The following is a 27,158-nucleotide window of genomic DNA, read 5'->3' as shown; positions in this document are numbered from 1 at the left end:
CAGATACGCAGCTGGACTCTGTACCCAAAAAATCCAGCCTAAAACCTCATGCGGAGGTGTTGCACTTTCCCGTCTCGAACCCTGTGACTGCGCCGTGTTGCTTTGCATTGGAGCAACCCCGTGCTCCGTATCTTAGTTGTGACCATGCAATGACGAAACGAGCGCTCCTTCATGTGTGTAGGTTCCACGCCCATGTGCACAGGCAAACTATGGTTCTGTCTATTCCGATCGCGGACAAGACCACACTATTCATGGGTTTAACAATTCCTCATTTGAGACGCGCAAGGATCATTTTGTTCTCACCATGGAATCGTTTGCCCCTGCGTGGCGTGAGCTTGGTCATACCTCTTGCTTTCACACAAGACAGGCATCAGCGCCTTGTACGTTGTCGATCGCTGTGTTTCGGGCATGGTTTTCCGGGTTGGTATGTATACTTCTTCCATCTGGCGAACGCATGCACTGACATACGTTGGTCATTCCATAAGAGCGTTACGAACAAGGCTACCCGGTCCCTCTTCAGCGATTGGTGCACGCAGCAAGTAGTTGGTCTGTTTGCCATTCTTTTTCAGGTAACCAATGTCCCTCCTCCCGATGAGAACTGGTCAGGGGTTCCCACATTTAGGAACCTCTCACTCAAACTCGCACCAAGTTATTTGATGCCCGAAACAATGGCGTAGGAAAGGGATGTCCCCAAGCGGAGTAGGCCGACAGAAGAGAAACCGTCCTAGACTGACTTTCAGGTTTGATTCGCACGTAAGCACGTTTCAAAATTCGTGTCTCCCGCGTCAATATTCACTGTATGAGAATTGTTCATCTGGCCGCGTAGAAGAGTAGGGTAATAAACAAAGTTGCTGGAATTCAAACCACTGGTTTTTCCGGGAATGGAATCATTGCGGTACAATTCCTGGTCAGCTGCCCCTGGAATGCTCCCGCGCCAAGGGTACCTCAGCGTCTGAATGATACCCGAAATACGTATGCGAGCTTATTTTGCACATCTAACCCATTTCTTTTGCTCCGACCTGCGTTTTTGTGCACGGTTTCCGAACATCCCGGCCTGGTGGGAACGACGAGGAACCGCGAAAGCAAGGTGCGAGCGTGCGCTGAAGTGCACAGCACGATCCAACTTCCACAGGCTTTGGCCATTATGGGAACTTTTTTCTTCGCTGAGCCTAGTGCGTGGCGTTGGACCCCACTTGCAGAGTCCACATCGATATCAGTCGGGTTGATACTCATCCACCTCAGCAAAGTGGCCAGACTGCACAACAAGGCGAGAAAATTCGTTTTATTCCCCCTAAGCAGTGGGTTATGAGAGTATACGTGTTATTATATTGTTTCCTCTCTGCAGGCAGGCCGTAATGTGTGTAGCGTGTTTGGGCGACTGTGATAAGAATAAGTGGTAGGTTGACGACCAGGACCTAAGGCATATTAGTAATTGCTTTCTTTCCGTATCCACTGAGGCATGAAGGTTTGGAGTGGAGCTCGTAGAAAGAACTTAGTAGACACCCGGAACCGCAAGCATGATAGGGAGGGAAGGCTCAGGGTGGGAGACGTGCGCTGAAGTGCCTAGCGGCATTCAGCCTGGAACGCTGGTCACTCTCTCGACTCTCGTCAATGTTTTGTAAAATGCTATTCTACAATACAGGCACCAACCTATACCGGAAGAGCAACTAGGTAGATCCGTATCCCCGAGGACAGTTCTCATACGCAAGACTCGCAGATCCACTACGCATGTAACATATACTCGCAGTGAGACATGTCTCATTGCAGGGTATAGCTCGAACGGAACTCTTGGATTGGTATTTCCGGAACGTCTATGGTAACAGGGGCAATTGTTAATGGTCTGACAGAAAAAAGCATCTTATGGAGTCATCGGTCGCACCTGGCCAAGTGTTGTGTTTGTTTCCATCTCTACAGGATCAGAACGTATTAGACCCCAGTACGACGGAGACGGACGAATACGTACGCTCAGTCACGAGATGCCACCACGTGGCGTTCAGTGGGTCGTTCGTGCCCCACGGAATGTTCCCTCCATATGCTTCACGGGCACTATATTCAAGGAAATACGTAGGTCCGATGTCCGTCTGGTTATCAAGGGATGGGAACTCGTCTACGCGACTGATCCAACTGCAACCGAGTTGACTAAGATCAGCTTCAAACAAGAGACAGACGCACGTGTAGGCATCTAAAACTTCGAATGTCTATAAGGAGCATTTGTTACAAGTACATTAACAAAGGTTCAAAGGATAACATACTGCCGAGTCTACTTCGTACATTCGAAAGCCGGAGTTGAGGTTAGTAAGCGGTGTGAGTGAAGGCGATATCTATTCAGGCATATGGGTGTCGACGAATGATTAGATCGGAGATGTCCTGAAGTAGGTTAACACTACAAGAGGCGTACCCATGACACAGCCAGAGCAGTTTCCGTGTTTATAACCGTCGCATTGTTTGCATAAAAAACCTTATATGTAATATTGACATCGACCGACGATTGAAAAATTTCGCCTCGGTTGATCATTAGCTCTCGTACTTACGGAGAATTGATCTTCATGGTTGTGACCATAGAAGATATCTAATGCAGATCAACACATGGAAGTTATAGGATCAACGAAACACTCACTTGCAATGACGTGTGGAGAAAATCGGTCCACGCTGATGAACTATTCAGTCGAGGGGCATAAGGTCAAGAACGGGAGCCATTCACATCTGATAGACTAGCCAACCGAATCATGTCATCAGGAGCAAAGCCTAGCAGTGAAAGACACCTACACAAATTCGTCGGATTGAGCTGTGACTGCGTACCGTCCCATCCGCTGATGACGTGGCCGATGATCCACACTGTTTGATAAAAATAGGCCAACGGTCCCAAGAAGTCCTGGGCTAGCGCACAAAAAGCTCACCTCGTCCGCCGGTATCCTCTGCATCCTGTAGTTCGTCAGTTAACCAGCGTAGAATTCCAAACGGGTCAGGAGTTGTCGCGTCCACATAACTAAAGTAATTCAATCTGGAGATACGACCAACCACCAAACGGAAATGAACATCATGAAAAAGTTGAGGGAAACACACATACTGGTACCCTGGTACATGGACCGCGCGAGTAGTCAATCAGCAGAACATCAACAGTATCTCACAATGACGAAGTCATACACATATCCGTATCAAGCGAGATGATACGCAGTCCATCTGGCCGCTTGACGCTGTAAGCCGCATAGTGGGTTCGTGCATACTCCACGGAATTCATCGGAAGCCATCCATTGTGGTACCACAGCGACGACACATGTTCATAGAGCCTATAAACGATGTTAGCTGGCAATGTATACACTACAAGGTTTCCTTCGTACCAGTTGAATTGTTTCCCCAGAGGTCCACCGAGGTAGTATGGAATCATTTGGAACTGCGTCTGCATACAAGAAAAGTATGTCAAGAAACTTGCATAGAGGGACTAAGCGGCAAGAACCTACATATGTATCGTGGTTTCCCAGAGTAGCGTACACGGGAGCAGGTCCAACATATTTCCTCAATAAATCATACACGACCACCTAGCAACCATCTCAGCGCCTCTAAGGATGAACGCCATCTCCATCGCTTACCTGAGCCTGCTCGACGAAAGCCCTAATTTCTCGTATCAGGCTGTCGCTAAATGTCGTGTCACCGAAAAGACATACCTAGAATATTGGTTATCGGGGTCATGTGCCGTCAAGTCACCTGTAAATAGAGAGAAATTGAATCCAGTGACTTCTGTCTCTGTTAGTACAGGAATAGCCTCCATTGCGGAGAGCATCAGAGACATCGGCGTGTCGCTGGTGTGAGATTACTTCACTGTAATCAGCTTTCGAACGGATTAGTAAAACACACCAAAGATATGACCCATATCGAGGGGCAGGAAGAACGACACGACCAGGCGAAGCAGCATTCCACACGTTTTCACGACAGCAGAGGTATGCCGTACAGTTCGCCTCGTATCCAGTGGCATATCCTGGACGGCAATGAACTGGTAGGATAACGGAGAATGCACAAAATTACACACGAGGGTCGATGTGGATGTCGCTGACGTGGAGAACCTTTAAGCGTTCACCACTCGGCTGTTTTGGAGGAGGCAAAGGGTTAGGTTTTGGCTTCGCAAACCAACCTGTCATGTTCAAAGGCACGGTTGGTGGGACGGGACATAAGTTCAGAAGGCGCGAACAAATGAGCTACCCATAGGTTATTAGCGCTGTCCAAAATGAACGAAATATTGACTTCACCTGTCCGTCGTACCCGCTCATGTCACCAAGAGCCACCACTTGTGTAAAAACAGATCCAAGGGCAAGCTCGCTATACTCATTGTAACAAGTCGAAGAGAAATTAAAGTATATGCAAATAGCCTCTGCGAGCAACGGGCCTTGTTCGGGGGCCGCAAGAACGAGCATCTTGGCAATTGCGAAAGAAGATTGACATTTCGCACAAGTGTCGAGCACGGAGTTAGATGCGACGGACTTGATTTGCCCAATTGCTTGCTGAAGCAGCTGAGTCGGCTGCAAAGGTGTCGGTAGCGGATGAGGGTCAACTGTATCGTTCTGTTAATAGCATGATAAGAATGGTCAAATGAAGAGTATCGTCCGGGTACTTTTGGGAAGTTTGCCGGATCGGTCAGCATCTCCGGGAAGTCTGAATGCTAAGTAATGTGACATATCAAACATCAAACCTAACTAGTTACAGGGGGACACTGATAGGCTTACCGTAGCCGGATCAGAGATAACAGGTTGTGGTTGAGCAGACGTAGCAGTAGGGTCGTTCCAGTACGACTCATAGACGGAAGTAGGAAACGTTCCAGGGGCAGTATATGCAGAACGAACGTCTGCGCCTACAGCAACACTTGCGATAGCTATGAAGCACAGAAAAGCGAGTCTGGAGAGCAGAGACATCAGGTCTCCAGGGACACCTTTAGTGAACCTGCTGGAGGAAGAAAGATGCAAGAACGACAGTCTTTTGAACGCATGATATGTATTGATAAGATAGGAATGGAAGTACCTCCTTAGCGCGTGACTGATCGAATGAGAACCCTTCTGTCGTTCGTAGTGCGGCGGGTGGTACCAGTTTGACGCCGGAACGGAATTATTTGCCAACGGTGAACTGTACAAGTTAGGGGGCTGTCTGCCTAGAAAAGATCAGTGGCGATTCCAAGTCTAAGTTATCTGTTTCTGCACCATTAAATCACAGCTTTAAACTCACCCTAAGGGCGCAGGGAACTACCTTTGACTTTATTTGGATATCATGGATGACCCAAGTACAAAGAAAGAAAGAACCGGAAGTTCGAGGAGCATGTGACTGTCCTCGTTGCGATCAAAGGTGATTAGAAGAAGCCTCCGGCCCGGAAATAGTGCGGGTAACTGAGCGCGAGCGAGAAAGCGAAATACTTACAGCAGGTTCCATGTCGATAGACCAGAATCGACCAACGCACTCATAAGCGCTTTCCTTTAGTCTTGGAATGCAGCCAAACAACGGCGCGCACTCTACCTCGCTTGCGATGCTCACTAGTGTAGAATTACAAGTGCACAACTAATAGTAGCTATTTTACGGGTCCTGAAACCCTTTGAAGTCTGCACTCAGACTCTACACTTCATGTACTACTAGAAGTACTATAGTGACCCAAACATTGTGGCATGCCGGAACTGCACAGGTCGCAAGGGAAAGGGCATTGGGCACGGTGGGTGGGAGGCAACTGGAGCACAGCATGCGCTCTGTCTGGTTCACTTTTGGTAATTCCGGACGCGTGATTCAACGTTATTATTTGGCTACATCTCAAGAAGCGCTTATGTGGGTGTTGATCAATTCTGGTCTATCGATTTGGACCCTGCTGTAGAGTTTACTGCTTACCATAGCCTATACGAGAAAGAAATTGTTGGCGAAGGCGAGCCACAAGGCAAGATGGTGGTGCTCTCGAGAGCACGATTACACTGATACGGTGGTCCACGTTTGCAACTTGCACGGGATGGCTTTCCCTTCTGTTTTCGAAGGTGTATTCTGCATAAGATGACCGTACCTGTCCATCGGGCGTAAGTGTAAAGAAGGTACGGGCTGCCCGCGTACGGTGGACTTCATGGTGCTTGAAGCTTGAATAACTACCTGAAAATTAGCTTAACTGACGGACTCCGAGCGCAATCCAGGATCCCAGATTATACAATAAGGTTCTTCTAGCTCCGTGATGCTGACCGATGCCCATTCCTCCAAAGGTCTACATAATGGACGAGTGATGAAAATTGATGACCTCATGGTAGCGAATCGTGGGAATGCGTGAGTATTGCTCAACCTAAAACGGAAATCTCCTGTTGATTCCTCAGTAAGCTGGCTTCATCAGCGATTTGAGCGAGGGTACAAAAGCGAGGCTCGCCTCGCTGGCACTTCGCTCCATCGTCTTTGTGAGCTGTCTCGAAGACTCACAGCCGTTTCTGAGGTCCTACGAAAAATCAGCGGTGCTACATCACTAGAACGCACCTTGTCAGCTCATCCAGTCTCGACTTTCCACAGACCTTCGCCAGCCATGTCCGGCAATCCAATCCAGATAATCCCTCATTGGAGCACAGACAGGGGGCACGCAGATCATGGGTGGCTCAAAACCTTCCACACCTTTTCTTTTGCTAAGTGAATAAGCTATTTTGCGATTTGCGTCATGATCTTATTATCGTTCAGCTACCACGATCCAAGACATGCTTCTTATGGTGCTCTCCGTGTTATTAACGAGGACCGTGTTGCGCCCGGCACCGGATTCGGGACGCACAGCCATCAGCATTTCGAGATTTTCTCTTATGTCGTTGGCGGACAACTCGAACAGTGATTATCTCTTCCCATTCACCTAATAGATATTAACTACTTTTCGTGTAGCCAAGATTCGATGGGAAACACGGAAGTCCTGTCTCGCGGCGCACTACAATCAACCTCCGCTGGAACGGGGATCTCGCACTCTGAGAAGGCACACGGTTCGGAAGAGGTACACTTCCTACAGATCTGGGCATTGGCTCGTCCGGGAGACGGAAACAAAAAGCCCGCATATTTCACCAGGTAATACGCTTAATAGCTCATGTGGTGATTATACTTACCTATTTGCTTTCCAGAAAGTTTCCCGATGAAGAGAAACACAACCGATTCGTGACCGTCGTCGCACCTGATAATTCTTCATCAGTCTCTCTCAGTCGCGAGGATAAAGGACCAGCACCCATTCGTTCCGAGCTCTGGATGCATGCCTCCTTGATTGATCCAGGAGTTTCCCTCGTGCATGGGCACGTGGAAAAAGGACAAGGACAACCGAGGAGAGGGTACATCCATCTAATTCAGACGTCAGGGTACAACTCAGGAAAGCCCGGTGGGAACGCAATCCGCATTGGTTCAAAGTCAAGTGCTGAAGATTCAAAGGTAGAGTTGAGGGAGGGCGATGGGGCATACCTGGTATATGAAAGTCATGATCTCGAGGTGACGAATGTAGGACAAGGGATGGCAGAGGTTTTGCTGTTCGATTTAGACTGATATAACCTAGTTCGACTTACTGTCAGACGTATCAGTTTCGAGGCTATGAGTATTTATCTCCCGCCATGGTGTTGAAAGTTATTTGGCATTTTTGTTATGCTCCGTGCTACTCAAGTGCTACTCTAAACGACAGTACAGGCTTCCCTTGCCCCCGTTCCACTAGTGCGGAGATCCGTACGCTTGTACGCAATCCTGATGGGCAATGCTCGGCGAGCCAGTGGGCACAGCCACCTGCGAATTTTTCGGAATAAACGTACTTAGTTTGCAGTGGCTGTAGGCACAGCCACCTGCAAATTTGCCGGAATAAACTGACTTAGACGTATGTCAGCATATAAACTTTGGACAAAATTTATGAGTCCACTCAGAATAAAAATTTATAACAGGTTTGTAATTTGAATTATAAAAATATTTCTTATTTTACTTTGGAATTCTCTTGCAAGTGTGTAATAATGTTGAAACCATCAATGTGTAATGAACCCAAGTACTGGGCAAACACCCATTACTATGGGGTTGGAGATGAAGCTCTATCTCACTAAAGGCCTTGGTGGTGACACAAATCCCTCCATCTGTGCTGCGGAGGGGCAGAATATCTTCGAGAAGTTCTGCGAGGCATCACAGCTATCTCCTCGTTGGTCGAGGCTCCCCAAATTCCCAATGTGCGAAGCGTTCCGTCGCGGAGGCGCGATTGAAAGCTCTGATGAGACATTGCTGTATACATACGTCTTATAAGCACTTTACTTACATAATCGCCATCTTTTGCAATCCTGGTCAAGCTGGACCACGATGCTTCCTCGGATACTCCTTCCCTCCTACCTTCGGTCAGCATACTTCTGCGGCTATACGTATTTGCCACTTTACTGTCCAACATTCCGGCTTTCATGTTAACTGTTGTATGCCTACCCCGATCCGCATAGAGATGGACGTCACGTGTGGTGATGAATTACAGGTAGGGTCACCTCATGTCAAGAGTTACTGTCAGTATTGTCCTGCCGCTGGAGGGACTCAGCGTGAAATAAATCATAATAACACGAGGGAGTGAGCGGCACGACCTGCGCACAAGACCACGACCTCTGGACGACGACACAGAGAGGCTGTGTGTCTGGCTAACGACAGAGAGAGTGGAATAGCTGGTATACGAAATTGTCCGCGGGATAATTTTGCATGACACATAGGGCCTTCTGAGCTTGCACAGCAAGCAATGACGGTTAGACATCTGTATCACAGGACTGACGCCACAGCATATGCAGACTGTGCTGCACCTAAGTCGCCGGTGACACGGGAAGGTAGCACAGTGCTGAATCATTGTACCGCGAACAAGGCACCAGAGCGTTCAGTAACGCCACCGCCTAGCAGGTCTACGTTTGTGCGTTCTCAGATTCGTACCTCGTTTCACCACTATTCCTGTAGGGTTAGAGCGAGAAACCAGCTTACATGTCTGGCTTCCTGTGGATGGAGACGAAGATGAGAAAGTTGGTGCCGCATTGAAGATGGACGAGGGAGGAGTGGAGGACGGCGCATATACGGAAGATGTGTTAGTGAGTACTATTAGGTCGCATGAGGGAAGGTATACAGGAGCAGTGGGGAACACAAGAGCTGGCTGAAATAAGGAAAAGCACGTACCCGCTGAAGGTGTCGGTGAGGTGGTGGCTGCGGCACTTGGTGTCCCAGAGCCGGAACTAGAGCCAGAGCCAGAACTTGCATTTACAAAGGCGGCAACAGGAGGACCGGGGAAGGTGTAGTTGATCGGAGGGTTGTAAATCTGTGTTTCCATCAGTACACGCGTGTAGAATTTGGGTAGTGATACTGACATTGGGTGTGTATATTCCGGCTTCCGTATCGGTGTAGCAGCCTGGGAATCGACACACCTCGCTGCTTTGCGGGGCACCAGTGCCTGAACCTCCGATGCTCAACTGGATACAGGCGGGGTAGAACTCGGCACCGCCGACAGATACCGCAAGTTGAAGGGAGATGATTTCGGAGCGTAGTAAGTAATCCCCAGGTTGTATGTTGGAAGGTATGGTAACATTTGCAGGCTCCTTAACGTCTGGGAGTCAGTGAAGGAGACAGATGAGGCTCGATCGACAGCAAGAACAGGAATGTTACAAACCCAGGTTAGCTTGATACCAAGTGTCGCTCGTTTCGAGTCCAAGCTCGGAGATCTTGAACCACTCGGCATTCGTGGAATCATAAGACGAACAGGAGCCACTACACTTGGTCATGTAATGGATGATAGGTCCGACGTTGTGTGGCCACTACGTGAAGGCATTATTTGCAGGAGTGGACACAAAGTCGGTTTTCTGACGCACATTTGAATCACCAGTAGAGCCGCCGACCCAATAAATGAGAATTTGGCTACTGGGGTTAGCATTGGCGACGTCTGAAGCCTCTGTGGCGTTCATTCCGCAATTCAATGACGGATTAGTAGCACCCTTAACAGGATCGATAGTCGAAACCTGACGAAGGTGCATTTGTTAGATCGGGTGACCAAGTCCGGTGAAATGATCCCTTATCCTTAGGACAATTTTGGGATACTTGGAGGGAGGGATCAGTACCTGTCGAATGACACTAGGGTTCGTTGTACCCCCGGGGATGTTGCCTTGGTAAGTCGTCCCGTCGATAGTGACGGACCCGACGAAACCATGTGCCAACACAGAAACGGGAAATAGAAAAAATAAGAAAGATGCGATATTGAAGGTAATCATCGTTGGAACGTCAATAGTCTAGCTGCTCAAGAAAAGAAAGGCGGAAGAAAGCCCGCTCAACGGGTAGGTTGGGATGCAACGAATACGAGGGGACAGTGGCGGAAAAGCACGACAAGTAGGTCATGCCGCTCTTATCAAGGGGCCAAATGAAAGCATGCCGTTGGAGTACTGGAAGGGCGTGGCGAAGTAGAACAATGGAAGCAACTACGCAAAATGGCACACACCGAACTGCTGCATACATCACAAGGTTTGACTCGGATAGTGAAGTTGAGCGTGCGCAATACTAACGGATGCCCCACGGCGTAAACGCGAGGTTTGCATGTGGATACCTCGCGACAGCCAGCAACGCGGCGATCTCCTCTTGAACTTGAGGTCCGCAGTTCACATAAGCGTAGCCGAAAGTTGGGTGTTCAATTGATGCCAACCCGCCAGATAGCTGATCGCAGTCCTGTGAAAATACGAGTCGGATATTTCACTATTTGAGGATCGACGAATCAATTCCGGCGTGTGCTCATACCTGGCCCGGAGGCAGTTCGCCTGACCTGGGTCGCGGGCCCGTGTCACCAATTCACCACAACAGTTGAATCCCGGTCCTCACATCCCGCAGAACGCTGAGGACATGCGTTCCCCACGCAGGTGGGCAACGGTTTTCCAGTACGTGTGTAACTTCTGCCATAGAAACATTAGCCGAAGAAGAACGTGGATCCGCGAATGTTTGGATGTATTGCAACCAGAAGCTAGTCGTTCACCGTGAACCACTCATGACTCACAAATCCTAGGTTGTCACACGACTGCAAGGCCAATAACGTTTTCGATCATCATTTTCTTCACCAAAGGGACTGCCACCTTGCTAGTTGGACCATGCAAAATACAATGATGCCCTTGACTGACTCAGTCCTTGACAGTGACCCCCAGTATGCTATTCGCCACCTATGCCTCTGTGTGGCAGCCTACTAGTGTGCTAGGACGATAGGTCGAGATGCCTTGCAACGGGTCGTCCGTACCACTAGTTCTATGCAAGCTGCAGTCCTAATTCGTAACTGGGCCCCTTCCGACGCGACGGAGATCAGAATTGTACGAGTCGACCACCCAAACCCAAGAAAAACGGCCAATGATGCACATTTCTAGGTGTGCGTTCAGTCGAGGCGATGCGTTTGCACAACGCATTTTTTAAGAAACCGCTCTCCCTTGATTCTAATTCGATGTCTCCTCGGCTAAAGGGATATCTTCGTGGATGTAGGTAATATGTCTATTTCGGATTGCATTTGTTCACGAGGGAGACGTTATTTGCTACGTGGCATGTCGCCGGAATGCTGTTCACAGCGTCTACTCGGCGCCTGATGCGCCCACCTTCGCAAGGGATTCTTGTCAATGGCCAGGATCAAGCCAGGATCAACACAAAGGTCCGTCATGTCATCCATAATCGGAGGGATGAAGAGCCCGTCGATAAAGTGTAGTGAGAAAATGAAAAGTTAGGTTAACGTGACTAGGTTGCCCCCTCAGGATAGGGGCACTTGGACAGAGGATACATCCGAATGCGCGAGGGGAGACGATATTAGGCAAATTGGGGAGGGGGTGTAAGGGTCAGCGCTTCAGCTGGTATGTATGTAGACGTACTTCACGTATGTACATGACTCTATCCTGGGCGACGGCGAGGGCCCACCGACATTGACAGTGGGAAGAGTCGGAATCGGGTTAGTGGCAACGCCCCCTTTTAGGTCTCGGTGGGGGTGTTGGTACCGAATGGCGGGAGTGTCTGACTTGACTCGGAATGCAGCGGAAACCCAATGCTTGCCTGGTATGTAGTGCGAATGGCTATAAGCTTATAGTACTGGTAAACCGCATTTCTTATCTATGTAGCCTTTTTATGTAAACGTACAAGTGGACAAGTCAGTGCCACAAATATTTTTGATGTCACATTCCTCCGAAGTCGCCCGTCCGTCTGTCCGATCAACCAGCCAACAGCGTATTTGGCTTTTCGTCCTTCCCATGTCCGCAAATCATCGCCATCGTTGAGTTTGTGAGTAAGTACTTACTGGATAACTCGTCCCTACACTACCATCACCACCAACACCAACACGCGTAGACGCAGTAACATGACTGGCACCGACATCGACACCCCGCCCGACAGCACATCCGACCCACCCACGGTCTCGTGCGATGATCCTCCCACTTGTAGACCAGCTCTGCCTCGTATCAGGTCATGTCTCAAAAACTCACCTTCTCACTCCGGCACTTCGACACCTCCAAACGACGACGATGCCTCTCCGCATCCCATAAAGAAACACGTTGCGTTCTCCGAGGAGGGAACCGAAGAGGTGCATGAGGCTGATGAGTGGGATAGGACGCCCGCTGAGATACAACGTCTTACCTACGAGTAAGTGGGGTCACACGACACATCTCACCCGTTCTTTGTTGACACTTTCCAATCAATTGGCAGCGACGTCCTCAAACTCAAAATGCTGCTCCGCGAGCTTCCCCGTGCAGAACAACCTGCTGACGTTCTCTCGTCCAAGCCATTCGCAAACGTCTTCCTCGCCAAGGTACCTATCCCACTTTTACCTCTCAACCCAACCGTCATTTCGTCGACTGGACACATGTCCTCGCCTCCGTCCACACCACCTGGTGCCATATCGCCTCCAAAGGCGCTTTGCCTCGCACGTGATACCCAGTCACGTGATATCAATGTGCCCTCGTCATCGATGGTACTTGCACCTCATAACATCCCCGTGCCTCCTCCTCCCGTATCCACGCGACCAGCATATATGCCTGCGCCTTCCACGACCCTCAAGTCAAACCTTCCACCTCGAAAACGAACATTTTCATTTGTGCCACTCTTAGATGATTCGTCGCATGGACCGTCTATCACATAATCATATAATTAGGGGAGAGCAGGGGGTGCAGGGGAGGTTGACAATTATTTGGTGTTTGTTCTGAGTATTTCACTAAGTAATTTAAATAGACTGTTTTGGGACAAAAAACAAACTAATAATCTAAACTGTCTGTTATGTAGGTTATGGTCTGCTTTTCCTTGGTGCTATGGTCCATTTACAAACACTGGCCCTAAGACCACCATTGCCTATTTTGGCTATCATAGTGCTCCACCCATTGAAAACCCCCATAAATGTCATCACCACTATGACTCAATGCCATTGTGTGCAGCATCAGGCACCAGTGTCTAGAGCAGTCAGAGGTCATGGTGACCTGGTACTGCAGGCATGGACATTGAGGATGTTTGATGTGGGCAGGATCATGAGCAACTGCAGGATATCTGCTGATCTCAAGATTGATGCAATTTTAGGGTTATGGGCCCCTGTAGGGTGGAATTTTCGGCCAACCCTGGGGCTGTGCTGACCCTACACCTAACCCCATGGACTTCCTATTTGGGCACTGGGGTTCCATATATGGCAACTGAGCCCCCATTGCATCATGAGGAGGGTGAGCAATCATGTGATGGCGGCTTTGGCCATCCAGGATGGCCACCAGCCCAACAGGCTCATGATCACATGACCGCATCCTCCATCATGCAGCGTGGCCGTCTTGGATGGCCATCCTGCACTGCAGTAGGCAAGTCACATGACTGAAGTGTGCTCACACCGGTTGGCTGTCCAAGATGGCCATCCCTCACCATGGGCACATCGGTCATGTGACTGACATGCCCATATGTGGATGGCTGTCCAAGACAGCCAGAGGTGGACCTCCACTAGTCAATCACATGATTTACACCCTCCATTGCAGGTGGCTGTCCAAGATGGCCAAAGAGTACTCACCTGTGTGTTGCAAGTGGCTGTCCAAGACAGCCAAAGAGTATTGACCCATACCAGTGTACAATATATATTGCTCATTATCACTGTCAGTAATCTAGTCTGAGCTGTCCATAGGGTCAATTATACAGCCCCTGGGGGAATTATAATTACAAACTCCTGACCATAATTTGGGGGAAATAATGCTGGGAGTCGATAGATATGTCCATTGGGATGTCCCAGGTGAAATTTGAATGAAATTGGTGGTTGGAAAAAAAATCTACAGGGGGTAGAAGGATGGTCAGACCACAAAGTGGTATCTCTTTGGAAATACTTCTGGGAGGCTGGAAATCATTTCCATTGTCTTCAGTGGCATTGATAACACCCAGGACATCCATCCCTGGCAAGCTGGCACCCCCTCCTGATGTTACTGGATTGCCATCCCTGGGGTATGAGGAGGGGATCAGGTATGTCGATGAAACAAATATGGGACCTTTGTAATGCAATTTTGATGGTCTTGTAATGTAGTACCCATGGAGTAGACATGATTCAGATAGCTAGATCAATCTCTGAAATTGTTTTGATGGAGTGAACATGGGGAGGGGGGGTAATATATGTTTCATGGATATTCTGACACCTAGGAATGCTGCTACCATTGTCATCATCCATTGTGACTTTCAGGCCCTCCAGGACAACCATTCCTGACAAGCTTTCATGCTTCCTAAACATTACAGAATTAGCACCCCCAGGATAAGAGGAGGGGAATGACACATAGGGTCCTTTCTGGTGTGATCCAAATGGTCCTGCCATGTCATTCGAGTGGCACAGACATGGTATGGACAGCTGGATTGATCTGGAATTGTTTTGATGGAGCAAAGCTGAAGAGGGGGGTTCACATTTGGGCCAGGTATCATCCCAAGATGCCAAACATGTTGCTACCTGATCAGACTACACTAGGCAACACTGGGATTCAGTTCCACAGGAATGGGAACCACAATCTATATCAACAAAGGTCTGGTTCAGAGTCCAACTCTGAATGGCATCTTCCAAAGATGTTGGCTCTGGTTTTCCCTCTGAACCTCTCAGCCAAGTTGCATCCAACTGGATCCAAAGCTGACAGGTAAACAGAATGAAAAGTTTCCCAACCACTGGCCCCAGACTGGACAGTTGGGCTGACCACTTCCAGTCCTGCATGATCAACCAAGGCTGCAGTTGGATGGTCCTTGACAATTTGGCCCATGTCAGTCTGCTGCTAATGGGAAATTGTTTGCAAACACCAGCAAACATCGAGCCAGCACCATGGCCTCTGTCCAAATTGACTGTGACAGCCTGTCACTCATTTTGGAGCAGATGGAACATCATTTGCAGCCTCTGGTAGGTCAATCGACTTTCATGTAATCCAAATAAATTACATTGGATATTCTATCAGTGTGCCCACCCGACCACCCCTGCTGAGACCATGCTGCACCACTTGAAATGGTGTTCATACCATGGAAACCTCTTCCCCTGCTCTCAGGTTGATAGGTACAGGTCCATACAATATGGGGAATGACAGACAACACAGATGAACACCAGCCAACATCAACCCCTTACCAAAGCCCCTATCCAGACCATGTCCAAATGCTGGGAGACCCTGGGACCTGGTTCAAGCACATTGATCATCATTCCCAGATTCCTGTATGTCTATATTACTGCATGTATTACAATGAAATACAGAATCTACATCAGATAGTATACCAGTATGCCCACTGGATCACCCTGCCTCGGAGCATGCTGGCCCACTTGGAATGGTGTTCATCCATACAGGCCCACTTGCATGGGTCTTGTAGTACCATGTCCTGGTCCGTCCACCATGACAAACACTGATGAACATGGGCAAACATTTGTGAACATCAGTCCAGCATGGATGGCCCTGAGTAAACATACTGGAGGACTTGTTTACTTGTTTGGAATGTATTAATCAGCTTTTCCAGACTCCCCTAGGTCGATTGCATGTCTGGTAATACAAATAAAATACATCAGATAACATATCAATGTTCCTGTCTGACCACTCTCCCTCATGGCATGCTGGACCATTTGAAGTGGTGTTCGTCCCTCCTAGATCAATTGCAATTGACCTTGCTAGGACATTTACAGGTCCATACAGCCAGACGAACACCAACGAACACCAATGAACATCACTCCAGAAGCAATGCCCCTGTCCACATTGACTGGGACACCCTGGGACTTGTGTGGAATGCATTAATCACTTTTCCCAGACTCTCCTAGGTCTATTGCATGTCTGGTAATACAACCAAAATACATCTTATAACATTCTGATGTTCCCATCTGACCACTCCCCCTTGGAGCATGCTGGGCTGCTTGACATGGTGTTCATCCCCCCTAGCTCAATTGCAATTGACCTGTTCTGAACATGTCTAGGTCTGTACAGCAGGGCGAACACCAACACACACCGAAGAACACTGTTCCAGAACCAAAGCCCCTGTCCACATTGACTGGGACACCCTGTGACTTGTTTAGAGTGTGCTAACCATCTTTGCCTGACTCTCCTATGTCAATTGCATGTCTTGTAATACAACCTACATACATGATATAACATACCAATGATCCTGTCTGACCACTCCCCATCATGGCATGCTGGACCCTTGAAGTGGTGTTTGTCCCCCCTAGGACCACCAAAGTCGACCTAATTTGGACATCCACAGGTCCATACAGCAGGACGAACACTGACGAACACTGACGAACACCAATGAACATTGATCCAGAACCGAAGCCCCTGTCCACATTGACAGGGACACCTGGAGACCTGTTCTGAGTGTACTAACCATCTTTGCCTGACTCACCTATGTCTATTGCATGTCTGCATGTCTGGTAATACAACTAAAATACATCTTAAGACATACCAATGTTCCCATCTGACCACTCCTCCTCAGAGCATGCCGGATCACTTGAAGTGGTGTTCGTCCCCCCTCGGACCACCTCAATCGACCTAATTGGGTCATCCACAGGTCCATACAGCAGGACGAACCCCATTGAACACCAAAGAACAGCAACCCACACCAATGAACATTGATCCAGAACCGAAGCCCCTGTCCACATTGATTGGGACACCCTGCGACTTGTTTAGAGTGCACTAACTATCTTTCCCTGACTTTCCTGTGTCTATTGCATGTCTGGTAATACAACTAAAATACATCTTAAGACATACCAATGTTCCCATCTGACCACTCCTCCTCAGAGCATGCCAGATCACTTGAAGTGGTGTTCGTCCCCCCTCGGACCACCTCAATCGACCTAATTGGGTCATCCACAGGTCCATACAGCAGGATGAACCCCATTGAACACCAAAGAACAGCAACCCACACCAATGAACATTGATCCAGAACCGAAGCCCCTGTCCACATTGATTGGGACACCCTGCGACTTGTTTAGAGTGCACTAACTATCTTTCCCTGACTCTCCTGTGTCTATTGCATGTCTGGTAATACAACTAAAATACATCTTAAAACATACCAATGTTCCTGTCTGACCACTCCTCCTCGGAGCATGCTGGATCACTTGTAGTGGTGTTCGTCCCCCCTTGGACCACCTCAATTGACCTAATTTGGACATCCACAGGTCTGTACAGCAGGACGAACCCCATCGAACACCAATGAACACCAACAAACACGAACAAACACCAATGAACATTGATCCAGAACCAAAGCCCCTGTCCACATTGACTGTGACACCCTATGACTTGTTTCGAGTGCACTAACCATCTTTCCCTGACTCTCCTAGGGTCTATTGCATGTCTGGTAATACAACTAAAATACATGATATAACATACCAATGTTCCCATCTGACCACTCCTCCTCAGAGCATGCTGGATCGCTTGAAATGGTGTTCGTCCCCCTAGGACCACCTCAATCAGCCTAATTTGGACATCCACAGGTCTGTACAGCAGGACAAACACTGATGATCACCAATGAACATTGATCCATAACTGAAGCCCCTGTCCACATTGACTGGGACACCCTGAGACCTGTTTCAAGTGTACTAATCATCTTTTGCTGACTCCCCTAGGTCTATTGCATGTCTTGTAATACACATAACATACATAGGTATAACATACCAACATTTCCATCTGACCACTCCTCCTTGGGGCATGCTGGACCCCTTGAAGTGGTGTTCATCCCCACTAGGACCACCTCAATCGACCTAATTTGGACATCCACAGGTCCATACAACAGGACGAACCCCATCGAACACCAATGAACAGCAACATGCACCAACAAACACCAATGAACATTGATCCAGAACCAAAGCCCCTGTCCACATTGACTGGGACACCCTGAGACCTGTTTCCAGTGCACTAACCATCTTTCCCTGACTCTCCTATGTCTATTGCATGTCTGGTAATACAACTACAATCCATCTTATAACATACCAATGTTCCCATCTGACCACTCCTCCTCAGAGCATGCTGGACCCCTTGAAGTGCATCAACTGAGTGCACAGAGTGCATCGACCGAGCGCACAGAGTGCACCACAAGTTGGCACCACATCATTGATACATGGGGAACTGGATGAACAGAATTCATCACTGTCTCCCTCTGTACCCATACCCTTGCCTTCCCCCTCCCCATCCCTCTGCTTCCCTCTATGAGGTGGCCTTGCCTCTTCTTGCTGGAGCCTTTCGAGCATTCTTTGCCTTTGATGACTTCTTAGTCTGTGCCTCTTTCAGCCTCTGCCTTTCTAAGATGAGGGCCTTGCTAGCCAGCAGTTCGTCATATCCTGCATGCTCCAGGAGCTCCATCTGCAGTGCATTCCTGGGCTTTACCACTCGAGATGCTCATCTCCTGGCCTGTTGCTGTTCCTTCTCGGTGGAGATACCCTCGATCTTGTAGAACTTGGGATTTGTCACCAGAACCACCTTCTCACCCTCCACCCGCCATGTCTTCCCAGGACTCTTTTCACTCCCTTTGGTCGCATCAGGTAATGTCTGAAGGACAGAAAATATCCTGCCAAGGTGGTCCAGCACCTCAAACTCCTCCAGGGGTGTCCTGTTCTTCATCACCTGGTGATACTCCCAAATATAGCCAGGCTTCGTCCAGAAGACATTCCATGGTGACCTCCGTGAAGGTTGTCCTGCTGTGGGTCCTGGGAAAAACAGGTTGACCCTCTCTGCAAAGCTTGACTGTCGGCAACCAGCCCCTCCACTCCCTGCAATTTCTGCATTGCAGGCCTTGAATTCACAGGCACGTATTGTCCTGAAGGTCTGGTTCAGAGTCCAACTCTGAATGGCTTCTTCCAAAGATGTTGGCTCTGGTTTTCCCTCTGAGCCTGTCAGCCAAGTCGCATCCAACTGGATCCAAAGCTGACAGGTAAACAGAACGAAAAGTTTCCCTACCACTGGCCCCAGACTGGACAGTTGGGCCGACCACTTCCAGTCCTGCATGATCAACCAAGGCTGCAGTTGGATGGTCCTTGTCAATTTGGCCCACGTCGGTCTGCTGCCAATGGGAAATTGTTCCACTTCGTCCAGAGGGGGAATCCTTGGCCAGGCAGGTCGTCCATCACCCCTCTTCAACTTTCCCTCCATCAGCTTGAGCACCTCCAGGTTGTCATGATCCTGAACTTCTGGAAGATGGGGGACATGATGCAAGTCCAGGTCCAAAAGGAAGAACATTCCAAACCGCTCACACACCCTGGAGACCTGCAGAAGGGCCATGGACTCTCTCACATGGAAGTCAAGGATTATTGCAGTGGTGGACGTGCACCGAATCATGTGGCAGATGATGCCAGTCAGAATCCCAAGGTTGGGTGGTTCCAGTTCCTTGAGAGAGATCTGAGCCAACTGGAGGGCCCTGATGTGTCTAGCCATAAATTCCAACCAGACTTTGGTCGGGATCCAGAGAATGGGATTGGAGGCTAAAAGCTCTTCCATCTGCAAAGATGGAAGCATCAGATATGAGCATGATGGAGCTTGGAAATGCATCACCCTTTGTGGCACCACCAGTATTGCCTGCTCCACTGCAGCCCCACTCATCCTGTACTCGTCTCGCACCCCATATGACCTCTTCTTTGCATCTCCAGAATACATGTTGATGGCCTGCATGCATTCCCCAATGAAGTCATTGTTCAGGGCATAAGCATCCTTGTCCATGACAAAGGTGGGGCTGTTGTCGTTGGGTCGGATCACCTCGTAGGCCAGATTATATGCACTTCTGAATGCAATGTGAGTTTGCCTTGCTCGCTCCTGTGACATCTCTGCTTGGATCCCCCCATACCGTCCAAGCATGCAAGTGTGGTGGGCATTTCCTCGCAAATATCCACCTGCCCCAAAGGAAGCTTCCAGGGCATCCAGTCTCCACAATCCAACGAGCTTTTCATCACATGTGGGGTGAATGCTGATTCCCAAGTCGACCAAGAGCTCCCCATTGGCCCTGTCTACCATGTGGGACCAATCCAGAGCTGGAAGTCCATGGAGGAGAGCTTGGACTGGCGTTTGAACGGCTCCTGACAGGGTGGTTTTCGTCCACAACTTGATTCCCTTGCATTCCAGGACAAAGAAGAAGGAACCATAGTTTGCAAATCGTGAAGGGTCCTCTCGGATGATTGCCTCCATGGACTTCTGGATCTGCTTCAACACTTGCATTGAAAAGGGGACCGCTTTTGGCTGACCAGCCTAATAATCTACTTCCTGGACCCTGCGCAGAGTCCGGCGCATTAGGGGCTGTCGCATGCATGCGTCAATAGGGGCTGTCGCATGCATGCGTCAATAGGGGCTGTCGCATGCATGCGTCAATAGGGGCTGTCGCATGCATGCGTCAATAGGGGCTGTCGCATGCATGCGTCAATAGGGGCTGTCGCATGCATGCGTCAATAGGGGCTGTCGCATGCATGCGCCAATAGGGGCTGTCGCATGCATGCGTTGACAGGGGCTGTTGCATGCATGCATTGATAGGGGCTGTTGCATGCATGCGTCAATAGGGGTTGTTGCATGCATGCATCAATAGGGGCTGTTGCATGCACATGTCAATAGGGGTTTCACATGCACATCAGGGGCTAATATTGTACTTTCCAGACTCCACCATTGCCTCTGCATGAAACCTGCACAGCCACTGAATGAAACCTACACAGCCACTACACAGCCACTGCATGGAACCATGATATGAGGAAATAAATACACAGGGACCAGAAAGTTGGTGAAGGGAAGCAGCACAGCCACTAAGAATGCAAAAAATAAGCGACCGGTTGCTTATCTGGAGACAAGATGACTAGCAAGTAATTAGCAAAAAAAAGTGGAGTTAGCAATGACCACTGACTACCAAATAGCAAAAAAAAATAGGTGAGCAGTTGCTTATTTGGAACAGTGGACTATGAAAGGATGTAGTAGTGAGCATGCACCTACTGACTACCGACTGACTTGAATATGACTAGCAAAAAATGAGGGACTGGTTGGTTATCTGGACACAAGATGACTAGCAAGTAATTAGCAAAAAAGGGGAGTTAGCAAGAACCACTGACTACTGATGAGGGACTAGGAAAATAAGGGACCGGTTGGTTATTTGGATTGAAGATGAGTAGTGAGTTGATTAGCAAAAAAAGTGGACTAGCTACGAAGGGATGTAGTAGTAACTACTGACTGACTAGGGACTGACTTGAATATGACTAGCAAAAATAAGGGACTGGTTGGTTATCTGGAGTGGTAAGACAGACTAGTAGTTTGTATGATGAGTAGAGATTAGAGATTAGTGAGTTGGTGAGAGAAGTAGGAAAAGTAATGGGGAGTGAACTGGGATGAAAATGGCAGTAGAAAAGCTGGAGATAATGGGCATTAAAAGGCTGGTAAATAAGGCAGAGATAACGGCCATGAAAACCCCAGTAAATAATGTGGAGATAACCCAGGTGAAAACGCTGGTAAATAACCCGTCGATAACCCGCGTGAAAACCCCGGTAAATAACCCGTCGATAACCCGCGTGAAAACCCCGGTAAATAATGTGGAAATAACGCCGTGGACACCCCGCGAGTGAGAATAATGGTAGTGAGGGTAGATTAGTTGGTAATAGGAATAATAGTGTAGTGTGGGATGAAATTGGTGGTAGTAGTGGTGGTGGTGGTGGTATTAAGAGTAATAGTAATGGTAGTGTAGTTGGTAGGAATAGGGTAGTGTGGGATGATTTGAGTAGTAGTAGTAGTAGTAGTGTAAGTAGTGGTAGTGGTGGTGGCAGTAGGAGTGGTAGTAATGGTAGTGGTAATAGGAATAGGGTAGTGTGGTTGGTAATGAGTGGTGGTGGGGGTAATGGTAGTGTAGTGTGGGAAGAAAATTGAGGTAGTAGTGTAAGTAGTGTAGGTAGTGTAGGGTGGGAAGAAAATTGTGGTAGAGAAAGTAGGGTAGTTGGTAATAGGAGTAGTGGTGGTAATGGAAATAAGAATGTGGTGTAGATGGAAAAAAGAAAAGTTGGTAGTAGGAATAGGAATAGAGTAGGGAGTGAAGAAAAGAGAGGTAGTAGTGGTGTTGTAGGTAATAGGAATAGGGTAGTGTGTGAGAATGTAAGTAGTAGTGATAGTAATGGTAGTGTAGTTGGTAATAAGGAAGTGATAATGTGGGAGGAAAAGAGTAGTAGTAGTGGTGGTGGTGGTGGTGGTGTAGGTAGAATTGGTAGGGTAGTTGAGAATAAGAGAGTAGTGTAGTTGGAAATGTGTTGTGTGGTTGGTAGAGTTGGTAGTAGGAATAGGGTAGTGTAGGGGGAAATGGGAGGTGTTGTAAGTAGGGTAAGTAGGGTAGTGTTGGTAGTGATTGATAGTAGTAGTGTAGGTTGTGTAGTTGGTAGGAATGATAGGATAGTGTAGGATTGGGAGAGTAGTAGTAGTAGTGTAAGTGATGTAGGGTAGTTGGTAATAGGAGAATAGAGTATGGAGTAGATGGAAAAAAGAAAAGTTGGTAGTAGGATTAGGAATAGGGTAGAGTAGGTGTTGTAAGTAGGGTAGTGTGTGATAGGTAGGTGGAGTAGTTGGTATATCTGAATGAGGAGTTACGAAGGGAAGCAGAGAAAAAGTTTGGGGAAAGGTGGGGGGAGGGTGGAGTGTATTTGAAGTGGTTGATGGGGCGACCGAGGCAAGGACATCACAGCAACTTGATTGACCTGATCATGTGGTATCACGAGCACTCACAGACATGAATAGAAGAGCAGGGATTTGTACATGTGGCAGCGACAGGGACTGGGAAAAACAAGCGACCGGTTGCTTATCTGGAACAGGTACTAGGGAGGCCAAAGGAGAAAAAAGCAAGAGAGACAGGTGAGTGATAAGGATGAGGACTAAGTGGTGATGACAGACTACTGATGGCAAGGGACGAAGGCTGAACTGGAAAGTATGAGTATAGAAGGTAAGGGATGTGTTGGTTATCTGGACTGGGGAGTGACGAGGGACTACTACTGACTATGAAGACCGAGTGGCTAGAAAGTGAGGACAGACGACTGAAATGCGACTACAGACTACTGACTGGTGAGTAGTGATGACAAGAAAATAAGTGATGGGTGGTGATTTGGACTAGTGACTATGGACACATGAGACATGACAAGGGACTAGGGGCTACAGACGAGGGAAAGTAATGGTGAGTGAACTGGGATGATAGCTGGGAAATAAGGGGTGAGTCAATGCAGGTGAGAATGGGCACAATAACCCTAATATTCTACTTTCCGGACCCTGCCCCAGGGTCCGCATGAAACCTGCCTTATATGGAAGGTTTCCTGCATGAAACCTGCACAGCCACTGAATGAAACCTCACAGCCACTGAATGAAACCTACACAGCCACTGAATGAAACCTACACAGCCACTGAATGAAACCTCACAGCCACTGCATGCAACCTCTTAGTGAGTGAATGAAACCTACACAGCCACTGAATGAAACCTCACAGCCACTGCATGCAACCTCTTAGTGAGTGAATGAAACCTACACAGCCACTGCATGCAACCTCACAGCCACTGAATGAAACCTCACAGCCACTGAATGAAACCTACACAGCCACTGAATGAAACCTACATAGCCACTGAATGAAACCTCTTAGTGAGTGAATGAAACCTACACAGCCACTGCATGCAACCTCTTAGTGAGTGAATGAAACCTACACAGCCACTGCATGCAACCTCTTAGTGAGTGAATGAAACCTACACAGCCACTGAATGAAACCTCACAGCCACTGAATGAAACCTACACAGCCACTGAATGAAACCTCACAGCCACTGAATGAAACCTACACAGCCACTGAATGAAACCTACACAGCCACTGAATGAAACCTCACAGCCACTGAATGAAACCTACACAGCCACTGAATGAAACCTCACAGCCACTGAATGAAACCTACACAGCCACTGAATGAAACCTACACAGCCACTGCATGCAACCTCTTAGTGAGTGAATGAAACCTCACAGCCACTGAATGAAACCTACACAGCCACTGCATGCAACCACCATATAAGGAAATAAATACACAGGGACCAGAAAGTTGGTGAAGGGAAGCAGCACAGCCACTAAGAATGCAAAAAATAAGCGACCGGTTGCTTATCTGGAGACAAGATGACTAGCAAGTAATTAGCAAAAAAAAGTGGAGTTAGCAATGACCACTGACTACCAAATAGCAAAAAAAAATAGGTGAGCAGTTGCTTATTTGGAACAGTGGACTATGAAAGGATGTAGTAGTGAGCATGCACCTACTGACTACCGACTGACTTGAATATGACTAGCAAAAAATGAGGGACTGGTTGGTTATCTGGACACAAGATGACTAGCAAGTAATTAGCAAAAAAGGGGAGTTAGCAAGAACCACTGACTACTGATGAGGGACTAGGAAAATAAGGGACCGGTTGGTTATTTGGATTGAAGATGAGTAGTGAGTTGATTAGCAAAAAAAGTGGACTAGCTACGAAGGGATGTAGTAGTAACTACTGACTGACTAGGGACTGACTTGAATATGACTAGCAAAAATAAGGGACTGGTTGGTTATCTGGAGTGGTAAGACAGACTAGTAGTTTGTATGATGAGTAGAGATTAGAGATTAGTGAGTTGGTGAGAGAAGTAGGAAAAGTAATGGGGAGTGAACTGGGATGAAAATGGCAGTAGAAAAGCTGGAGATAATGGGCATTAAAAGGCTGGTAAATAAGGCAGAGATAACGGCCATGAAAACCCCAGTAAATAATGTGGAGATAACCCAGGTGAAAACGCTGGTAAATAACCCGTCGATAACCCGCGTGAAAACCCCGGTAAATAACCCGTCGATAACCCGCGTGAAAACCCCGGTAAATAATGTGGAAATAACGCCGTGGACACCCCGCGAGTGAGAATAATGGTAGTGAGGGTAGATTAGTTGGTAATAGGAATAATAGTGTAGTGTGGGATGAAATTGGTGGTAGTAGTGGTGGTGGTGGTGGTATTAAGAGTAATAGTAATGGTAGTGTAGTTGGTAGGAATAGGGTAGTGTGGGATGATTTGAGTAGTAGTAGTAGTAGTAGTGTAAGTAGTGGTAGTGGTGGTGGCAGTAGGAGTGGTAGTAATGGTAGTGGTAATAGGAATAGGGTAGTGTGGTTGGTAATGAGTGGTGGTGGGGGTAATGGTAGTGTAGTGTGGGAAGAAAATTGAGGTAGTAGTGTAAGTAGTGTAGGTAGTGTAGGGTGGGAAGAAAATTGTGGTAGAGAAAGTAGGGTAGTTGGTAATAGGAGTAGTGGTGGTAATGGAAATAAGAATGTGGTGTAGATGGAAAAAAGAAAAGTTGGTAGTAGGAATAGGAATAGAGTAGGGAGTGAAGAAAAGAGAGGTAGTAGTGGTGTTGTAGGTAATAGGAATAGGGTAGTGTGTGAGAATGTAAGTAGTAGTGATAGTAATGGTAGTGTAGTTGGTAATAAGGAAGTGATAATGTGGGAGGAAAAGAGTAGTAGTAGTGGTGGTGGTGGTGGTGGTGTAGGTAGAATTGGTAGGGTAGTTGAGAATAAGAGAGTAGTGTAGTTGGAAATGTGTTGTGTGGTTGGTAGAGTTGGTAGTAGGAATAGGGTAGTGTAGGGGGAAATGGGAGGTGTTGTAAGTAGGGTAAGTAGGGTAGTGTTGGTAGTGATTGATAGTAGTAGTGTAGGTTGTGTAGTTGGTAGGAATGATAGGATAGTGTAGGATTGGGAGAGTAGTAGTAGTAGTGTAAGTGATGTAGGGTAGTTGGTAATAGGAGAATAGAGTATGGAGTAGATGGAAAAAAGAAAAGTTGGTAGTAGGATTAGGAATAGGGTAGAGTAGGTGTTGTAAGTAGGGTAGTGTGTGATAGGTAGGTGGAGTAGTTGGTATGGATGGGAATAGGAATAGGAATAGGAATAGGGTAGTGTAGGTAATAGGAATAGGAATAGGAATAGGGTAGTGTAGGTAATAGGAATAGGAATAGGAATAGGGTAGGTAGTGTAGGTAATAGGAATAGAATTAGGAATAGGGTAGTGTAGGTAATAGGAATAGGAATAGGAGTGATAGTGTAGTAAGATTGGGTGGTAGAGTTGGTAGTAGGAATAGGGTAGGATAAGTGGTAGGAGTAGGGTAGGTAGTAGGGTAGGTAGTGGGATGGGTAGTAGGATAGGTGGTAGGATAGGTAGTAGGATAGGTGGTAGGATAGGTAGTAGGATAGGTGGTAGGATAGGTAGTTGGAGTAGGGTTAGGGGGAATAGGATAGGTAGTTGGAGTAGGGTTAGGGGGAATAGGATAGGTGGTAGGATAGGTAGTTGGAGTAGGATTAGGGGGAATAGGATAGGTGGTAGGATAGGTAGTTGGAGTAGGATTAGGGGGAATAGGATAGGTGTAGGATAGGTAGTAGGATTAGGGGAATTAGGATAGGTAGTAGGATAGGTAGTAGGATTAGGATTAGGATAGGTAGTAGGATAGGTAGTAGGATTAGGATTAGGATAGGTAGTAGGATTAGGAGTAGAGGGAGGTAATGTAGTTGTGATAGGATTAGGGGGAGATAAGTGTAGTAGGGGATTATGTAGGAGAGATAGGGGTTGATTATGTAAGATTGATTATTATTTAGAGAGTTAGGTTAGAGGGTTAGGTTAGGGTTAGGTTAGGTTAGGGTTAGGTTAGGGTTAGGTTAGGGTTAGGTTAGGGTTAGGTTAGGGTTAGGTTAGGGTTAGGTTAGGGTTAGGTTAGGGTTAGGTTAGGTTAGGGTTAGGTTAGGGTTAGGTTAGGGTTAGGTTAGGGTTA

At 47.8% G+C, this 27,158-nt stretch overlaps 5 protein-coding genes across 5 annotated transcripts; 2 read left to right on the top strand and 3 right to left on the bottom strand.

Annotated features, from left to right (window-relative positions):
* Positions 1–1,593: 1,593 nt before the first annotated feature.
* F5J12DRAFT_869065 (sphingomyelin phosphodiesterase) lies at positions 1,594–5,169 on the bottom strand. The gene is made up of 22 exons (XM_051747094.1): positions 4,716–5,169; positions 4,604–4,651; positions 4,242–4,553; positions 4,025–4,190; positions 3,853–3,973; positions 3,663–3,797; positions 3,588–3,609; positions 3,459–3,536; positions 3,339–3,397; positions 3,144–3,287; positions 3,076–3,081; positions 2,898–3,001; positions 2,767–2,835; positions 2,702–2,711; positions 2,618–2,649; positions 2,532–2,569; positions 2,399–2,458; positions 2,253–2,321; positions 2,173–2,198; positions 1,964–2,124; positions 1,880–1,908; positions 1,594–1,811 (listed from the first exon to the last, which is right to left on the bottom strand). Exons 1-22 carry the CDS (start codon positions 4,899–4,901, stop codon positions 1,668–1,670), a joined length of 2,019 nt encoding a protein of 672 aa, XP_051594389.1. The 5' UTR covers positions 4,902–5,169; the 3' UTR covers positions 1,594–1,667.
* Positions 5,170–6,317: 1,148 nt separating this feature from the next.
* On the top strand, positions 6,318–7,707 carry F5J12DRAFT_775190 (RmlC-like cupin domain-containing protein). The gene is made up of 4 exons (XM_051742305.1): positions 6,318–6,618; positions 6,667–6,807; positions 6,859–7,035; positions 7,089–7,707. The coding sequence occupies exons 1-4, from the start codon at positions 6,518–6,520 to the stop codon at positions 7,495–7,497; spliced, it is 828 nt and encodes a 275-aa protein (XP_051594388.1). The 5' UTR covers positions 6,318–6,517; the 3' UTR covers positions 7,498–7,707.
* An 895-nt stretch (positions 7,708–8,602) lies between these two features.
* Positions 8,603–10,666, bottom strand: F5J12DRAFT_579978 (glycoside hydrolase family 61 protein). The gene is made up of 7 exons (XM_051740156.1): positions 10,488–10,666; positions 10,050–10,430; positions 9,804–9,950; positions 9,605–9,749; positions 9,306–9,541; positions 9,118–9,256; positions 8,603–8,940 (listed from the first exon to the last, which is right to left on the bottom strand). The coding sequence occupies exons 2-7, from the start codon at positions 10,197–10,199 to the stop codon at positions 8,828–8,830; spliced, it is 930 nt and encodes a 309-aa protein (XP_051594387.1). The 5' UTR covers positions 10,200–10,430; positions 10,488–10,666; the 3' UTR covers positions 8,603–8,827.
* Positions 10,667–12,058: 1,392 nt separating this feature from the next.
* F5J12DRAFT_868977 (uncharacterized protein) lies at positions 12,059–13,216 on the top strand. The gene is made up of 3 exons (XM_051747093.1): positions 12,059–12,576; positions 12,640–13,103; positions 13,161–13,216. The coding sequence occupies exons 1-2, from the start codon at positions 12,296–12,298 to the stop codon at positions 13,070–13,072; spliced, it is 714 nt and encodes a 237-aa protein (XP_051594386.1). The 5' UTR covers positions 12,059–12,295; the 3' UTR covers positions 13,073–13,103; positions 13,161–13,216.
* A 5,560-nt stretch (positions 13,217–18,776) lies between these two features.
* Positions 18,777–20,600, bottom strand: F5J12DRAFT_728958 (uncharacterized protein; the record flags this gene model as incomplete). The annotated part of the gene is made up of 2 exons (XM_051741927.1): positions 18,777–19,871; positions 19,926–20,600. Coding segments are annotated over 2 exons (1,770 nt in total), but the record flags the coding sequence as incomplete, so codon positions are not given.
* Between the last annotated feature and the right edge of the window lie 6,558 nt (positions 20,601–27,158).

This window comes from Pisolithus orientalis, assembly GCF_024613125.1.
Source record: "Pisolithus orientalis strain OTSU chromosome Unknown F5J12scaffold_99, whole genome shotgun sequence".
Taxonomy (NCBI): domain Eukaryota; kingdom Fungi; phylum Basidiomycota; class Agaricomycetes; order Boletales; family Pisolithaceae; genus Pisolithus; species Pisolithus orientalis.
The sequence above is the reverse complement of the archived record's forward strand: the minus strand, read 5'-3'. Positions and strand labels throughout refer to the sequence as shown.